The 19,925-nt window shown below is 38.6% G+C and overlaps 1 protein-coding gene across 1 annotated transcript in view; it reads left to right on the top strand.

Annotated features, from left to right (window-relative positions):
- LOC124794890 (protein adenylyltransferase Fic-like) overlaps positions 1 to 4,388 on the top strand; it is a 91,985-nt gene extending 87,597 nt beyond the window's left edge. Inside the window, exon 4 of the mRNA XM_047258587.1 lies at positions 2,771 to 4,388. Within this exon, the coding sequence (XP_047114543.1) occupies positions 2,771 to 3,293 (523 nt within the window). The 3' untranslated portion in view covers positions 3,294 to 4,388. The remainder of the gene's footprint in view (positions 1 to 2,770) is intronic.
- Positions 4,389 to 19,925: the final 15,537 nt, after the last annotated feature.

Below are 19,925 nucleotides of genomic sequence, written 5' to 3'. Positions count from 1 at the left end.
TACTACAGATAGCAGTAGTAGTAATAATAATAATAATAATAAATCTTACTCATAGGGAATATAAATATAGTAGGCATTAGTTCTTTTCTTTTCAGTAGCCTTGTAATTTACCACATACATATCTCTATTCTTTCTTGACATACATTAAGGTTAACATTTATTTGAATACCTAGACTTTTGGCTTTGGAGCTGCTTTAGGATTAAGTCACTGTGTTGACAAGAAAAGGCAAAGTCACTTGTAGATGCTGTAGTATTTATTTTACAGATGAAGTACATAAAACACTTAAAAATTAAACACTAAAAAATAAAATAAAAGTGTGACAATTATCCTGATAACTGGATTTTCTTTTAATAGTACCTGTGGTCAAATATGTATTGTATAACATTGTTTGAATGTACTTGAAAGCTGAGCACTCTCACATGAAGGTTGTGCAGGAATAAATTACTGAAACAGTCTCAGTGTTCAAAGATAGCTCGTGATTCAATATTATGCTTATTGTTGTAAATAAACACAAAGCACACTGTCTTTGGTTTATTGCCAGACATAATTACTGCAATCTCCTTCGCCCCAGAAATACCATTCTTTCCCAATAAGTACTCTTTGGAAGCATTTATTAATGGATTCTGCAGTTTTGAAGTCTCCACAGCCGATATTCTGCTGTGGATGTTCCACAAATCCACAACATATTTATTGTTAGTACCACTGTCCTGTTGGAAGATGAAATCATTTTCACCTATACTTTGCAAATCCCCATAGGATATGTGGTGAGGGGGAGGGTACTTCATGTACCTTTCGTGAATCAATGTCATGTTGTCGCTATTCCAGCCCATCTTTTATGCACCCCAAACAAGCTCTGAGTCACCTCTCTACACTATAGTTGAATTTGCTGTATTTAGGGTTTTTGTTGTAACTTTGAAACAACTAAATATCTCAAAAATGATTCATTGTACTAAAAAAAGGTCTAGGTCAAAAGTTAATATAATGGACAGTAGTCTCTGCTACAGCTGGCTGTCACCCAACCACCACTCCTGTGTGGGAAGGGTCAGCTATGTATTTTCAAATGGGAACCCATAATTTTTATTGCATATTCGGATTATGCACCAAAAAATATGAACGGTTTACTCAAACTGCTTCCCATTCATGGTAGCTGGTGCTGTTATCGGAAGGTATCAAGTGTCTCTGTTTTTGCAATGAAGAACCAAAGCATTTGATTCTGTAGTTCATTTATAATGTAAATGTGAACCTTTATGTTCTGACAGTTATTTATGTTTGAAATTTACTTTAGTGTTGCAAATTTGATCGTACAGCGCAGTGTGGTTAGCTGCTTCAGTGTTTGGATAGAAACTACATTTCAGAATAACAACATAGATGTACTAATTTCCTGTTCTCATCAGGATGCTTGATATTGGTGAGTCCCCTTGCCTCCCATCATTGGTGTGCTTGCTTTTGGTGAGGCCCTTGACTTTCACCATATATGTAATTCACAATGAGCTAATAAATGCATCCGAATGGAAGGTTGTCAGTTTGAGCATTTGTTGTGAATTCCAGTTAAGGTGCGAGGCAAGGGGACTCATCGTCATCAAGTACACCTATGGTAAGAGGCAAAGGGACTCACCAATATCAAACATCCAAGTGGGATCTGTAAACTATTACATCCACATTTTTGTTCCCGCATCACATTGGGCATAGTTTCTAACCAGACATTGAAACAGCTTACCATACTGCAGTGTGCAATCAAATCTGCAACACTAAAGTAAATTTCAAACCTAAGTTTCAGCCATTACAACATAATGGTTTACATTTACATCATAAGTGAAATGTACAATCAATTACATTGATTCTTAATTGCAGCAACAGGCACACTTGATATTTGTCAGTTACAGCACCATCTTTTGTGAAACATTGGTTTGAGTAAACCATACTTTTTTTTTGGAGTGGAATCTGAAGACACCATAGAAATGGGCAAAGCTGACCCCACCCATGCAGGAGGGATTGTTAGAAGGTGGCCACTTGTAGCACAAATAGATATCCCCTTTAATAATATTAACTTTTCACATACAGTGCATCATTTACAAGATATTTAGTTGTCTCAAGTTAAAACGAACAACCTGTGAGTTATAGCTGCAGCCCTGTATGTGCTAATCAACCTCTTAGCTGCCGTGCGGCCGCTGGCAGTGAAAACTCTATCATTAAGCATGTGGCAGTCTGTGTGTTAAAAATACCACCGAAATCACAAGAATAAGCTATACCTTTGATATATGAAAGATTATATTGTTTCTATTGAGAGCATAATAAATAGATGTATATTTCAAGTCATAATACTAGTAGCAAAAACTCTTCATTGTCTTTTCTTTTTATAAATAAATTATTTCAACATTAGATTAGAGAAAATATTCTGGAAGATCAACATAAATTGCTAACAGCCACAGCTACTAAATATGACACTCAATCCCACTCCATGGGAATAGCTGTTATACTAATGGTATGTTCATTTGGAGAGACTGGCACACGAGTGTAGCCCGTCGAATGCTTGAAGAGGTAATTTTTAGTTGAGAGTGTCATCAGGCAGAGTCCCAACTATTCTGCACCATAGTTGGGTGATATGTTGGAGGCATGCTGCTCTAAAGGTCTAGATAATCTAGGTTTCAAAGATGCCTTCTCAGGAGCACTTTATCTACTGCCATTGCCTCTCCCAACCAGTACACAAAATAATCTGGGAATGTAACTGACCTAATGTCCACTGTAATAAAGACCTTTTTTTGTTTACAGGCTTGGAGCAGTAACTGTAAAGGATATCTTGGAAATTCATCGCAGAGTAATGGGTTTTGTGGATCCTGTTGAAGCAGGGACGTTCCGTCGGACACAAGTATATGTTGGTGGCCATGTACCTCCAGGACCGCATGAAATTCAAGTTTTGATGGAAGAATTTGCAGAGTGGTTGAATTCAGAACAAGCTGCTCATATGCATCCTATCCGTTATGCAGCACTGGCACATTACAAACTTGTTCACATCCATCCTTTTACTGATGGTAATGGGAGGACATCTAGGTTGTTAATGAATGCAATTCTTATGCAGGCTGGCTATCCACCTGTTATTATTCCAAAGCAAGACAGGCAGAAATACTATCAATATTTAGAAATAGCAAATGATGGAGATGTTCGTCCATTTGTGCGCTTCATTGCAGAATGTACTGAACACACATTAGATTTATTTTTGTGGGCTACAAGTGAGTATGCAGCAGAGTTACCTGCATTGGAACAAAAACAGAGAAGTCGAATTATTGAACTATAATGAAAATTGAGAATGGATCTAGCCAAGAACACTTCTGGCAGCATTGCCTTTTATCTCAAAGCTTATTATTATTATTTATGTATTTATTTTCCTATAATTGTTTTCAGTCTTCAGGACAAACTTTTTCCATGACTGCTGCTGAGTAACTTTCATAAGACAGAACTGTCATTTGCAGGACTTTCACAGGCAAAGCACTGCCGTCTTGTCTGTATTCATCAGGTTATACATTGAAAGGCTCTTGTGTGTACACATTCTACAGAAAATATATTTTGTAAGAATCAGTGTGATACTTTTACTGTTACAGCTGTGTGCTGGGATATATGACAATGCATTTTCTATGCCCAGTAGTGAACTTTTTAAATCACATGATCTGAGAGCTGTTCAGAATTGAAAGTTTAACAATCTCTTAGATGTTGTTTAGCTGTAATTCATTTTACGCACAAAGAACGAGTGTGGTAAAATAAGTTTCTAAGAAACTGTGTCCTTACCTGATAACTTACATCAGTATTACAATTTACAGCACATAAATTATGAAGACTTAAAAATCTTAAACTGTGATGTGGTTAAGACCACCAGCATACTTGTAGTTATTTAATAATGTACTTATGAAGCAGTTAATTTATTTTTAAGCACATTTTCCAGTGTAAAATACCATCACTCATGTGCCAAAGATAATTTTATTGTGTCTGTGATACTATCATTGTTTTCGTATGTCAAATTAGCACATCCAAATCCTTTTATTGTGATAGCAGAAAACACTAACCTCAGCTTTTAGCCATTATTGTAAGGGCTGTACAAGAAAACTTGTCAAGAAGGTCATCCCAGCAAACAAGGAGTTCAAAATGAAAGGAATTATATAAAGAACTTGGAAATGCCATTATATTTTTTATCTATCATATCCATTTTTGTTTTACAGCATACTGGAAATAATGTGTAGTATCATATGAATGTATTTTTTAAGGATTCCTGCCCTTCTTAAACATGATCTAACCTCTGACATATGATTTTGTAAGTGTAATTAATTCTGGAGATGATGTAGCCACAATATTTGAGAAGATTTACAGATACCTAGATGGTGATCCACTTTTTTTTTTTTTTTTTTTTTGGACAATGACATCGAATACTCTTGCAAATGTATTTCAAAAAAGTAATTAAAGAATGCAACAGAGTTCTCTCTTTCTCTTTGTGTGTGTGTGTGTGTGTGTGTGTGTGTGTCCCTTCCTCAATACTTCTCCTTTCCAGCAGGCATTTTCAAGCACATTTTGAATTCAGAAAAAAATTGGTAAGTAAAACTTACTTTAAGAGTCTTTTTGAAATTTACTTTTAATCTAATGTAAATGAAATTCTTTGAGAGCTATATCTTCCACTTTCACTTAATTACATGGTCCAGTACTGATCAAGAGGAAGAAAAACTGGGGTTAAACATTTAGGTTGTTAGAAAGTAAGCTGAAGCCCAGATTTGTGTCAAATGGAAGTTTAGCATCTTATTATGGTGCCACCTCACTTGGTTGCTGATCCTGGACTGCTTATCAGCGACATGCTATGGCTGTAAATGACCCAAGGACAATTAGTATCCAGTAGATATGGGGGGGGGGGGGGGGGGGGGGGGGTTTGTAGAATTTGTGCAGATCAGAATCTGATTTGGTGACTGATGCTGTCCACTGCACTCTATTTAATTATATCTCATCACCTCAACCAACAACCCCCCTACCCCTCATAGCATTCTGAATCGGATACAAATTATCATGCGCCCTGTACTTCTGCCCAAGTAGGTTTCTCTTTCCAGAATATGTTACAAATCCAGACCTCACTGTGCAAGGGGTGTCATCTGGGTCTCTTGCTTCACGTTTGTCCATCTGTTCTTGGTGGGATCCATTCTTTTGAGATAACCAAACTATGTCGACCTAACTTCAATATAAATCTTACTAATGGGTTTGTTAACTCGACAAGAAGTTCCTGTAGAGCATTAATTTTAATGGGACCCTCTTATCCCAGAGACTTTCATAGATAATATATTAATTTTATATCCATTTCTCAGATACCATGAATTTATTAATTCATGCATGTCTGAAGTTCAAATTCAAAGCAATGTGTCTGAAATGTTGTTCAAATTGAAGATTACTATATTGCATTTCAGTTTCAAAGTATTACTTGCAATGTTGCTGATGACTCTTTCAAAATGAAGGAGTGGCAAAAGTAAAAATTTGTCTGGACAGAACTACTTCAAATGGAAGCAACTAGAGTTCACTTATACACTTATCTTGTCCTCCAGTCAGCAGGAGTGAAGTAAAAGAAAACCTACATTATGCAGAAACAAGGATTTAAAACATCATAGGAAAGAACTTCCACGTAAGATTACAACGTGTGCAAAGTGCAGCTAAATTTCATGATTATATTATGGAATTGTGCCACTATCTCACCTCTCTCCAATTGTTTTTTAAGCTTAATTATGAAGGATAAAAAGAAATTCAGTAAAAATTGCTGTCTCAGTTCTGTTGAACTATCCAGAAGACATTGAAAAAGTAGTGGCACATTTGCACTAAGGTGCCACAACGTGCACAAAAGGAACAAACTTGTCAGTAGGACAGAGACAGGACCATGATGGGGTGATTGTCATTAGCATGCAAAGACCCCTGTCCACCAGTCACTTACTGTTAGGTACAGACATTATTCTCATTTGAGAGTCTTGAGAAAAATAGCCAGATTCTCAACAACATTTTAAAACATCTCAAAGTTTTAATCAAACCCCCTCTTGATGAGGTATGTAAATCAACATACTGTTTGTGTAAGAACTGCTTCCTAGGACTGCAGCTGTCAGGCAGAGCTCATATTGACTAACAAAAGTCAAATGAAGCAGTTGGGAATTATTATTTGATCTGCCAGAATGTGTGTTCTGTGTTAATGTGGAAATGACTTAGAACTAAACCCACTGAATTTTATTATTGCGGAGATCTCTAAGATCATCTGAGGGATTGCAAATGTTACAGATACAACACACAAAGGGTAGTCAAAGTTTTAATAATCACTTCAGAAAAATAAATGTAATTAGTTTTTTGTTTGTTTGTCTGTAGTTTTGGTACACATTGAAATCTCTGTGCCCCAGTACTGCTGCGCACTGCTGTAGGAGCCACAGGATATTGATAACATCAAGAATCTTGTGGTATTTGTTTCCTTCATTTTAACGACAACACATTGCATTGCTGGGAGTGTAGAAAAACAGTGCACCATTGCACGACACAGGGGCTTTGCGATGCAAATTTTTCCAGTGTGGTCAAATGAGTCTGAATGATGAAGAATGAAATGACAGACAATTTCTGTGAAGAATTGTTAATCACAAGAGAAGTGGAGGCTCTGGTGTTTGAAAACTGCTGTATCACAATTGAGGCAATAGTGGAAGAAGTGAGAATCTGTGACTGGTCACACCTATTTGAAAACACAGACGGACTGAGGTGGCAGCAGAAATGTCTTAGCTTAGTCATCTGAATCAGATGACTACTGAAGCTGCCTAAATCACTATGACCCCAAGACAAAGGACCAAAGCAAGTAGTGGAAACGTGGATCCACCACCCCCTACAAAGACTGAGCAGTCATTGGGCAATGTGGTGCACAGTGCTTTTTGGGATTGTCACAGCATGGTGTGTTAGTCCATGCATGTATGCGCATAAAGGGCCAATGACCATAGGAGCATGCTACCAAAATCTCTTGAAGAATTTACAAGAGGCTATCCCCAACTGCCCCTGTACAGAAGACAGTCACCAAGCATGCTGCTCCTCCAAGCTATCAAAATGTGCTTCACCCAGTGACTACCTCCTTTTTCTTCTTATTCTTTCATCATACGAACCATTGTGTAGCAGACATTTCCAGGATATTGATAAGGTAGTGTTTTGACTGTGACCATTTCCTTAAAAGCCAAAATGCAGACTTCTGCAACCAGTCTCTGCCATGTCATCCATCATTGGAAAAAATGTGTCACATTGAGGGTGAATATGTATGTGTGTGTGTGTGTGTGTGTGTGTGTGTGTGTGTGTGTGTGTGTGTGTGTGTGTGTAAGGACTAACACCGAGCTTCGTGCTCGCAGTTCGATTTTTTCAAGGTGGTAAGTAAAGCTCTATAACTACCTCTCATAGGTATATAATTAACAGTTGTGGCATTGCATGTCATTATATTACTGATGTAAATATTTACAACAGTAAAACAAAGTACACATATTTGCTCTTCTTTTGAATTAACCTATGACTTATCTTCCTTTTTAAATCTTGTGCGAACATGAGTATGAACAGAAATTATTTGCCAGACTTAGAATAGCAAGAACAAAATTTAACAATTGTAAAAGGCTATGCTAAACCTGGCTCCCTTATTAATAAATTCATTGCTTGTGAAAAATATATTCCTCCATACTTATTCTAGTATTAATTGATTAGTACAAGATTCCAATTGACGAATTTCAATCCCACGGACAAGAAAGTTGATGGGAACCCAGACGAGTAGTGACAGTGTGTTTTGAGCCTACTAGTGAGCAAAAATCTGAAGTGCGTCTGGCATTCCGCTGAAGTAGGAAAGTGGTCACATGACCTCTCTCTCTCTCTCTCTCTCTCTCTCTCTCTCTCTCTCTCTCTATCATCATCTTAGAATTTTTACAGACAATGTGTCATTAACTGACACCTAATTATAACAAATCACACCTAGAGTGATAAATCTTTATTGTGCCTTTGGCTTAAAATGGCTTCCTGTCATAAAATGCAAGTTATAATGTGGAAACAACTGTGATAGCCTATGATGAGCCCAATATGCCATGTTGAAGGTAGTGAGCGAGGGACTTCACGCGACCGCTTTCCATGCGTACTTCCAATATTTAGTCACATGTTTCAAGTCTATGAGCAGTTCAGAGGTAGAGTGTGCAACAAAAGTAAAGGATTGCTTTTTTGAAACCCCATAACTATCTCCTATTGCAATGCACAAGTTAGAAATTTTGCTAAAACATGCTACAACCTTCCTCAATAATGATGCAAAAGCACTGTGCCCTGCGACATAACACTCGGGATCGATGACACTTTGAACGGAAAAGTGTCGACACGTGCAAAAAAAGGCCACATTTCAGAAGTTCGCGTAAGGTGGGTTAATAATGTAACATTGGCAACACATTTCATCACAATTATCCCCAAAGTCACCGCGGACATGTCACATGATGATAGGGTTGTCACAGGTCCTCTTATCCATATTTCACCCCTTCTTGTGACGTCTCTGAGATAGAGATCAGAGCCACAAAGCCCAGGATTAAAATGACGCAGTTTCCTTAAGAGTGGCCAAGGAGAACATTTAAGAAATACCACTGCTCAGAATCAACATGAAAGGCATTGGGATGGCATGAAGGGTGTCAACGAAAACGTCATTTTCGCTGGGGAGTTGATTCCCATACATTTTACAGTGTAAGACAACCGTTTGCAGTGTGATGAGCAAAAGGAAGATGTTCTTGATGCTGCTGACACTCTCAGATATTGTGGGGCTGCATCCCCAACGAACGTGATTGCATCCTTTTGGAGCACAGCGTGACCATAATTTTTGCTCTTACATGCAGGATGGTACTATTAGGGATCGTTCAAAACGATTCAGTGAAATCTGAATGTGCTCCAAAGCAGTAAAGTCTACTTATTCTTTTTCAACCCAACTGTCTTCCGCCCTCCTGTGGCATGATCACATAGGAATGCAACATTAACATTTTCATGAATAAAAATCCGTATGATGCCTCTAAGACCCATTAGTTTGGCAACACACTCAGTGCCATCCACACACTTATGATAGGCACATTACAAATGTACCTGTCAGAAATTTCGACACCAAATCACTCACTGGGTGCGGTTTGCCTACCTTCAGGAACAAAAGCAGCTGCCAGGCTGGAATAGAATCAAAGTTTCTGACTGGTACATTTGTAATACACGGAGTAAAGCTGTATAGGTGGCACCGAGAATGTTCCCAACCTGGGGAGAGTCTTAGAGGGACCTTTTGCCATATTATTCACACGCATGTTACTGATTTGTTCCCACATGATAACGCCAGGGGAAGGTGGAAAACAGTTGGGTTGAGAAAGCCTAAGCACCCTTTATTGCTTTGCATCACATTCAAATTTTGACAAATGGTTTTGAACGGTACCTAGTGGCTCCTAAAAGTACAAGAGAGCAAAAGCTACAGTATCACTGTACTTCAAAGGGACATGATCACGTTCAATGGGGTTGCAGACCCACAATGTCCTTAGAGAAGGGTTGAAATGTCCGAGGGCATCAGCAGTTTCAAAAGATGTGGAGAACATCTTCCTGTTGGTCATTGCACTGCAAACTGTAGTTTTAGACTGCAAAATGTGTGGTAGCAATGCCCCAGGAAAAGTGAGTCCTTTTCCTGTCATTTCTTACTGGCAATGTGTCTGAAATGTTCTCCTTGGTGACTAACCACCTGATTTCAATGATGGATTTCGGTCCTGACCTGTATCGCACAGACGTCAAAAGAAGGGGTGAAATGTGGGTAAGATAGAGTGTGATGACCTTCTCATCGTGTGACACATCCACTGTGTCGTTGAGCAGAATTTTTGGTGAACTTTGGTTCCAGTGTGACACCTTACAGCTCGCTTGAACTTCTGTGCTGGAACTTCCCACCCACCCACCCACGCATGTCGACACATTGCTTTTTGAAGTGTCACTGAGCCTGAGGGTGACATTGCAGGGCACCGGGCTTTTGCAATATTGCAGAGGAAGGTCTTGGGCACCTTTGAGCCAATTTTCAAATTTATGTTTCACGATGGGAGGCAGGGGTGTGGTTCTGAAAAAGCGATCCTTCAGGTCTGTTGCACAGAGTAGTAGTTTGAAGCTAGACAGTATAATATAGTTGTCACAAAATTATTGCAAGAAACAAGACCTCAAGACTATAATTCAGCAGCAGCCTTGCAAGTGGCAACAGCATTATGTGCATATAAACCAGTGGATTTATTGCAATATATGAGCATTCTTCTTCTGTAGAACTTCGTAGCCACAAGCAGTTACGATGAAGTACTATTGTTATTGCAGAGCAGTATCAGCAATTGTCAAATGTAAATGCCCGTACATCCGCCGCATATAATGACTCAAATTGTAGTATGCGTTACTTTTTTCATGGCTACTTAAAAGCCACCATTCATCCTCCAAAATATTAAAAATACTATGCAACACCCCCTCTCCCCTCCGCCAATATTAGACTGGATTGATTTGAAAAAAAAGTGTCGATGATTGTTTCAAGCACCAAAAAAAAAGAAAAATAAATGAGAGATTAGAAAGCAAGTTAAGGTATGTCCATCCCATTATGTCAAAAGAAAGTGAGTTAATAAGCTGTATAGACAGTTTAGAGAAAGAGTTACTGGAGATGAAAACAAGCTGACATAGCGTTACACATAGGGACATAGGTAGACTTTCTAGAATGTTTAGTAATGTGGCGCCAAGGATTTGAAATTTAGAATGTTCTGATATGGTGTACAAGACCTTCCGTAATAACTGCAAGCCAATATTAAAGATTGATTTGAATGAGTCTCAGAATATCCTCTGGGTCAAACAGCGCTAAGATTTCCATTAGGCCTACCTATTATATGCTTGGTGCATGTAGAAATAATCAACACAGTACATGGGTATACATTGTACTTTTGTAGAAGAAAGGAAAGAATGCAACAAAGTCAAATAAATATAACCTTTATGGTTATGTAAGTGACAATTTTACATCCATATTGAGTAAAGGTCTAAATCGTGAGATTCCAAAGTTTGGACCATCCTGTGATGTACATCCCATACCCTATTGTTATTAAAAGCATTTCGGGTTATGTTACCAACTACATGGACAGACCACAGTAAAATCAGGGTCACGATACGTCACCTTACAGGAAACGCTGCACCATGATGTATGTAAAAATTGGTTGAATTTCATACTTATGAGGAATTAGAAATGGTGGGCTGGAGTGAAGGACTACAGGAGAAATTGAGGTGGGAATTATTGGAGTCTAGACCACATTGTGAATTGCATTTTATGCATCTCGTGATGTACATTTGCAATCCATTTGGTTTGCGTACAGGAGACATGTCAAAAATTTTTTAAACAGTTACATGATTTTTACATTAATAAATAATAACACTATAAGGATATTTCTTGGAATGTGTAACACATTGTAGTATCCAGCTCAAATTTCCAGTTTGTCCTGCATGAATTCATCCACTGAGTAATAAAACTTCAGTGTCGGTACCTCGTATAGCTCTCTTTTAAGTGAACCTAAATTCATTTGCATTAACTTGTTCCCTTTTAATTTATTACAAATTTTCATTCCTATGTATTGAGGTCCCTGGGCATACAGTCTGAGGTGGTGGGTGGGGAGCATAAAATTTTCTTTGTTTCTAGTATCATGTGAATGGACAAAATGGTTTCCCTCAAATAATTCATGTCTTGTGTACAAAAATATAATAATCTCATATATGTATAAGGATGGCAGAGTTAATTTTTTAAGTTTCCTGAATAATGGTTGACATGGTTCTTTGTGATTTGCAGTGCACATATTTCATATATTTTTCGTATCCGCACTATGTTTGTCGAGTTACACCCCCCCCCCCCCCCCAAAAAAAAAAAAAAAAAAATAAATAAAAAGAAAAAAACATACTTAATAATTAATTTGAAGTAGCTTGTATATGCTACTTTTCGTGTGTCCATGTCAGGTGCAGTTGATAATATTTGCACTGCAAATGCAAAGCTGCTCAATTTGTTTTTCAGGTATTCAATGTGTGCCTGCCAGTTCAAATTTTTATCTGAGCTTAAACCTAAGAATTTGGCTTAGTACAGTCTTAATCTGCTCGCATTTTGACTGTTAGGTTTTGAACTGCATCACGTGAGTCTTAGATGTGTTTAGATTCAACCCAATTAGCTGAAATGTTTGGGAATTTTTTTCCGAATTCTGATCTTCAACTAAGATGGAACAGATGGAATATCTGTGAACAGAACTGATGGGGAGTTGATATTTAATTCATTATTTTATTTAATTCATTATTTTATTAATATTTCATTAACATGAAAGAGAAATAGGGCTGGACCTAATATGGAGCCTTGTGGAACACCCTGAGATATTTTTTTTCCAGTCAGAAAAATAATATGAGCCATTTAAAGAAATGGACTCTTTGCTTTCTGTTGAATAAGTAGTATTTAAGCAATTGTAGGGCACTGCCGCCATACTTTTCAAGTTTGTAAACAAGCACTGCATCATTTACAGAATTAAACGCCACTGTGGAAAGTCATTCTGATAGATGGAAATCCAATAATAGCACAATGAATAACGACACCACGAGTGGCAGAAGTAATAACATCAATTCTGAAACAAGAAATCTAATAGGTAACACTAATGACCATCAGGGGAACAGATTGAGGCAAAGATGGAGAAATAATCTTTATCCCAATAATAGAAACCAATCCAACAGAATTGTTAACAGTCAGAGTATTAGTGAAAGAATTGGAAAAGAACATGCTCCCTAGGTGAAGCTTGGTCCCCAGAAGCAAATGATAACAACCCACAAAATTTGAGTTCCTTTTAAATAAGATACAATAATGGAGCTACTATAGGAAATGAATTACTGAATGAAAAAGAATTTGTCAAGAAGTACATCCAGACTTAACTACAAGGGTCCTTAGGGAGCATACCAGTGTGTAATATTTTAGATTCAGGAAATGAATTATGTGGTGTTTCTCAGAATTGTTTACAGCAGCATGCATTTACCAGTGATTGGAATGAAAGTAATGGGTATTACTGGATTGGTCTGAAAGGTAAACCAAACCAGTCAGAATTACTAGTAACATTTAAGCTAAATGAATACATATTTCCAGTCTTCTCTTTTGCCCCCCCCCCCCCCCCCCCCAATACGTATATAAAGTTTGAGAGTATTCTCACACTAGATATAATGCAATGACAGTTACTGAAGTTTTCAATATAGCTGATTACTTATTTAACTATAAAATTACATTGTAATTAACATTACCTAGCATTATAACGGTTTCAAAACAGACATCAGTTCATGGGAGTTTGTTTTCCCACCTTATTTTACTCTTGGTATCAGTATCAAAATGTCTGCCTTTTATCAACAAAGCAAACTCCAGGTTGGAATATCAATAATATTAGGAAAAGAAAGAAAGAAAGAATGGATGTATGGATAGACACACACACACACACACACACACACACACACACACACACACACACACACACACACACACGCGCGCGCGCGCGCGCACGCACGTGCACTCGTAAGCAAGCTAGCACACCTTACACAACTCAGATTGAAATGCAACACTGAACAAAAGCAGCAATCTAGTGTGGTGCAATGGAAGGGGGAGGGATAGCAATGTGGGGTGAGGGGGGGGGGGGTGAGAGCACTATCTGGCAGAGCAGGGAAGGGAAGGACAGGTGGGTGTGTTTACAGAGGGTGGTGAAACGTGAATAGTGAGGAGGTGATAGGACAGAGAATGCGGAGACTGCTGGGTGGACGGTGCGGGAACAATATGTTACCATAGATTTAGGCCAGGATAATTATGGGAATGGAGAATGTGTCATAAGGATAATTCCCATTGGTGCAATTAAGAAATGCTGGTGGTGGAAGGTAGGATCCAGATGGCTCTGGTAGTGAAGCAGCCATTTAAATCTAGCTTTTTATGTTCAACTGCAAGGATCATGGTTGGATGGTGATAAGAAGTGGGACAGGTAGAATTCAACATTGGGATTAGGTTGGCTTTGATTAGAAGGATTGGTGGCAAAGGAGTGTTTCTATTGCAGGCATCAGGAGAAGGAGAGTAGTCTTTGACAAGTCCAGCATGGTTAAAATGGGTGTAGGTCTAAAGGTGAGGTCTTTGGATAGGATTGAGGCTTCTGTGGGGCCGCGTATTTTGGTGGAAAGATTAACAACAGTGTTCTGGGAATTTTTTGACTTTGGATTTAGTGGAGTGTTGCTAGGGAATTGGGGGATGTGGCAAGTTGGAAAGCTCAGCTAGGCAGGGTCTGGGTGCTATGAGGGGCCAACGAGTAGGAACATTGTGGATAGGATAGGAGTTGGATAGTGGTGACTCAAGGAGGCAATAAGACCTCAGCAGGATGTATAACTTGGGGAGGTGGTGTCTGAAATGCTCTTCCAGGGGATAGAGAGCAAGGGACTCAATTTCAGAGATGTGATGTATGTGCAGGGTGACAATTATTGAATTTTATGAAAAAAAAAATTAAATTAGTTACAAACTACAGTGTGCATTCACTTTATTCAGTATGTAAATGTCACTTCACGTATTCGGATGTAGGTTATGACATGTTCGATATGCCTGCCATCATTAGCGATGATGTGATGCACATGAATAATGACAGTCTGCATGACCCACTGAAGAATCGGAACATCGATGCTGTCAATGACCTCCTGAACAGCTGCTTTCAGCTCAGCAATGGTTTTGGGGTTATTGCCATATGCCTTGTTTTTTAATATATTCCCACAAACAGGAGTTGCATGTGTTCAGATCTGGAGAATATGGCGGCCAATCAAGGCCCATGTGAGTGGCCTCTGGCTACCCTAGAACCAGAATGTGGTCCCCAAAGCGCTCCTCTAGGACATCGATTACACTCCTGCTTCGATGGGATTGAGCTTCATCTTGCATGAACCACATATTGTTGCAATCAGAGTCACTTTGGATAATGGAGATAAAACGATCTTCCAAAACCTTCACGTACCGTTTGGTAGTCACCGTGCCATTGAGATATCACACCAATTATTCCATGACTGGACATTGCACACCATAGACACCAGTTGAGAATGAAGAGACTTCTCAATTGCAAAATGCTGATTCTCAGGCCCCCAAATGTGCCAATTTTGCTTATTAACGAACCGATCACAGTGCATACTAATTTCTATCATGCCCCATGGTCAACCGTGCACTTTGAATGTCCTAACGCAAACCGCTCATAAATTATGAAAATTTTATTTCATATAGTTCAATAATTGTCACCCTGTAGTAGGAACAGCACTGTAGCAGTACCTGTGGGAGGGAGCAGAAGTGGTTCTGGGTTCCTGTGCCATTGAGATGTGTTTTTGCAGTACCAGATTTGTGAGGGACAGAGAATGGCAGAAAACTTGAAGTTCATTGTGAAAGGAGGGGTGGACTCCAGCTTTTCGGAACTGCGCAGATGTGAGTTCTGCTTACAACACATTCTTCACTCCCGAAATTACCCGGCCTCAATCTACTGCCCCCCCCCCCCTTCCCCTCCCAACAGTTTCCACCCCTTCTGTCCCCTCCCAATCACTGTGTGCCACCCTTAGCCAACGCAACTGCCTCTCTCCCCCCTTCCCTGCTCCTAACCCCCTCATCGCAGCCTCTGGATGCTGTGCTTGGCAGTCTTGTCATGGCTCCTCCTAGTCCCTTCATGCTCCTGGACAGTATTCTTCTTCTTCTTCTTCTTCTTATTCTTATTATTATTATTATTATTATTATTATTATTATTATTATTATTATTATTATTATTATTATTATTATTCTCCTCCTCTCCCTTCCCCCCCCCCCCCCCTCTCTCTCTCTCTCTCTCTCTCTCTCTCTCTCTCTCTCTCTCTCTGAGCTGCCAGTGATGGCAGTCGTGTGTGAGGGGTGCCCTTGCTTGTGTGAATACATGTGTGTTTTTCCTTTTCTGAAGCAGGCTTTGGCTGAAAGCTAAATGTATAATGGTCTTTTCATTGTGCCTGTCTGCAACTCAACAGCTCATCTGAGTAGCAATCTATCCTTTTCATTATTTTCCATAAACCAAGAGCATATAATTATAACCCATAGGTGGAGGACCAACCAATTTAATGAAGATCAAGTTGCTGAGGGTAGAAAGATGGAATGAAGCTCTTGTAAGTGTGATAATGAGATTCATCTGCCAGGCAACCCATGTTCACACTCTTTAGTAGGTATTGGAACACATTTCACTGCATTGTGAGAAAAAAGGGATGCTGGCATTTTCTTCCCATCAAATTATCCCAAAATCCTCTGCTCCCTCTCTGGAAGTCCGACACAATGACTTAACACTTTTACATTTGTTTCACCATATGTCATTCAAGGATTTACAGGCCATGTCAATGAGTTCAACACTTCCGCACATTCAGGGACATCCTCTGTCTGCAGAAGATTATTCTCCATCTGCTTGTTTAGACAATCCTAAAATCTGCTGTACTCAGGACATTTGCTTTTTGTTCCCATTGCTAGTGTAATTCCTCTGAAGTTCAGCTCAGTGGCTACTTTGAGAGCTTCACTGCTCAGTTTCAGATCTTCAGTTAGGTAGTATACAGTGTGATGACGTCTCACAGCTGTAGGTCAAAGGATCTAGTGCTGATAAATCTTAAGCTAAGTTAAGAATGAAATCTACTTTAATGATACACTTTAATAAACCTTTGGACCTACCTCTGTCAGTTGACTCCTTGCTTTGATCATCTTTTTCAACTGAAGTGAGCAACCAAAGCTGTAAAATTTTTGCTCACTGCTGATGCTTCTGAAGTAGATGCTACCCATCTGGTGCCCAAGACCCAGCCAATTTTCATAATTTCAAATTAAAATAGCTCTGCATGCTTCTTTAATTCTTGAGCCTTCTTTGGTGAGGGGATATACATTGTCAACAAACTGAAGTGGTTCACTTGGGATGGAGAGTCTCATTTTATTACTTGTCAACTAACAATTCAAGTGGTTTCAAATCAAGGGACACCACATTTGTCTCTATGTATTCTCCAAAAGTTTTATGCATTTCCTGTTGCCTGCCAGGCTTCCCAGAAACTGCCTGCTGTGAATTTCTTTTACTTTACTATTACTTTGTAGAGTTGTGTCTTTGAATAAGAAGTATTGCACTGCAATACTTGCTTACCCTAAATATGGACCTGAACAGTTAATCATTGATTCTACTATATGAATTGTGCATGCACTCATTGTCCTGTCTGCATCTGGGAGTGTGCTCTCCCTTTTCAGTAGATGAAAGGATAAGTTGGAAAACTGTCTTAGAGAAACATACGGTGTACCTAAATTTTTAATAAAGTCATCATTATAGTCCAATTAAAATTACTTGATAGTTGACTCTTAATGCATTGAAGCTGGTTTCCTCCAATCAGAGTGCTCAAATCACATCCGCACCATTCACCATTGTCCAACTGCTACAACAATTGCTCAGTTCACTTCCAGTTCCAACGGTACTTTACTATCTCTCCCCTGCCCTGATCCATAATGTTTGCACAACCAAAATTGGAATGCAGAACTCTCCCCATATTCAATCCATTAATTTCTTGAAATTTGATGTCCACAGAAAAATCTAAGTAAGGTATATTCAATCTCGCCTCTTTGTAGGCAGTTGTAAAAACTCTGTTAGTCATTTCTAGCCTGTGTGTGTTCGTTTTTTCAACATCTACTTCCATTTACTTTTTCTTTGAACTATCTAATATTGACTTACAATTTCAAATATGTTTCAGTTCTCTTATGTTCATTTTTTTTCCATCCCCTCACAGACTTAGCTGTTGCGCAACTTAGAACAAAAAAGAAAAAAAAACTGCACCATTAACCTCACACTGTACCCACTCTTTGGGGGCTTTACTCCAGTTCCAGACTGCAACCCCATTCAAAATTTATTTACTGCTGCACACACTGAACAGCCCATCTTACTATCTTTCACCTCCACGCAGCTGTTTACTTTAATCATACTGTTCTGAAGTCCAGCGTGCCACTAACAAAGGGTCCAGACTCATTGGCGACGTGGGCTTCAACAGTTTCCCTTTTACTACTATCACTTGTGTTTGAAACATTTTCATGCTTTCACCAGAGTCACCGACTCCTCAGTTGCTCGTTTTGATGTATTTTTCAACTACTTCGGCATTTATAACATTGGTGTTGCTCTACAAATACTACATATGGTTTCAAACTACTAGCTATACTGCTGTAAACACATGCACAAAACAGCAAAGTAGGAACAGAAGAGAATGGTAGCCACTGGTGGGAATAATGCTTGCCACCAACAATACCCAAAGCTTCTGGAAAAGCAAAAATGAAAACTGAAGCAGATGCTCACAACCAAAGTTTGGGTCAGGACTAGCCAATATGTAATCTGAATTTAAAGAAAAATACAACCTGAAGACTGGGCCACACATATGTGGCCAGTTTAATAATGCTTTTATCATTAACAACAAATATATTCTCATCCTAACATGGAAATTAACATTTTATGTTAATATTATTTCACATACTTCCCCAGTATGGAAAGCAGAAAATCATTTTGTACCGGTGCACAATGGCCCAACTAAAGCAGTGACAACAACTTTTTTTTCTTACCATCACCACTGTTGCTCCACATGCCGCAATTGAAATTTGATTCCAGGAACTAATTGTAAAATCCCGTGAATCCCAAACAGTTTGGGAATGTATTACAAATACCTTCAGCAGTAACACCATTTAACTCAACTATATCACTGAGAATATTTGTGGGCTCTCACGTCAGGGAGTATATTTCCATTTTTATTATCACATACCATGCCTTATACAATCAAAGATTGTGACATAGGTGACTTGTCAGTTTTACACTATATATAATAATACTAAAAACAGACAATAAACTAATAATACATATGGTGCAACATCTTCAGAGAGTTATTTTAATTGCAATTATAATGCATTGTTGCCATTCAAGAAATCTTCTACACTATAGTAACATTTATCTTTCAGATATTTTTCCAGGTCTCTTTTGGTACCTTTTACATTTGGGTCATCCATACCTTTCCATATTTTATTTACAAATTTCATGCCCATATAGTATGGGGTTTTTTCATATGATTTTAATTGGTGGGTAGGTAATAAGTAGCTCGTTCTATATCTAGTATGATATTGAAGCAAGAAGCAGTTACTCTCAAAAGGTTGTGGGTTTTTTTTCTGTGAAAGTGAGTTTCATAGATGTATATGCCTGGAATTCTCATTAGATCTAGTTTTACAAATAAAGGTTTACAATGTTGCTTTGGTTTTCCTCCCACCATTGCTCGGATGATTCTTTTTTGCAGTCTAAAAGCTCTAAGAACATTTGTTTTTACAGACCCCCAGAAAATTATACTATACCTAATGACTGAAACAAAATATGCATTTTATACAGTTTTTCTTACAGCTAAATCAGTAATACTATACAAGATATTCATAATATACAGGGTGTTACAAAAAGGTACAGCCAAACTTTCAGGAAACATTCCTCACACACAAAGAAAGAAAATATGTTATGTGGACATGTGTCCGGAAACGCTTAATTTCCATGTTAGAGCTCATTATAGTTTTGTCAGTATGTACTGTACTTCCTCAATTCACCGCCAGTTGGCACCATTGAAGGAAGGTAATGTTGACTTTGGTGCTTGTGTTGACATGCGACTCATTGCTCTACAGCACTAGCATCAAGCACATCAGTACATAGCATCAACAGGTTAGTGTTCATCACGAACGTGGTTTTGCAGTCAGTGCAATGTTTACAAATGCAGAGTTGGCAGATGCCCATTTGATGTATGGATTAGCATGGGGCAATAGCCGTGGCGCGATACGTTTGTATCGAGACAGATTTCCAGAACGAAGGTGAACCGACAGGAA

Source organism: Schistocerca piceifrons, chromosome 4 (genome assembly GCF_021461385.2).
Source record: "Schistocerca piceifrons isolate TAMUIC-IGC-003096 chromosome 4, iqSchPice1.1, whole genome shotgun sequence".
In the NCBI taxonomy this organism is placed as follows: domain Eukaryota; kingdom Metazoa; phylum Arthropoda; class Insecta; order Orthoptera; family Acrididae; genus Schistocerca; species Schistocerca piceifrons.
This window is presented reverse-complemented; position numbering and strand designations above follow the sequence as displayed.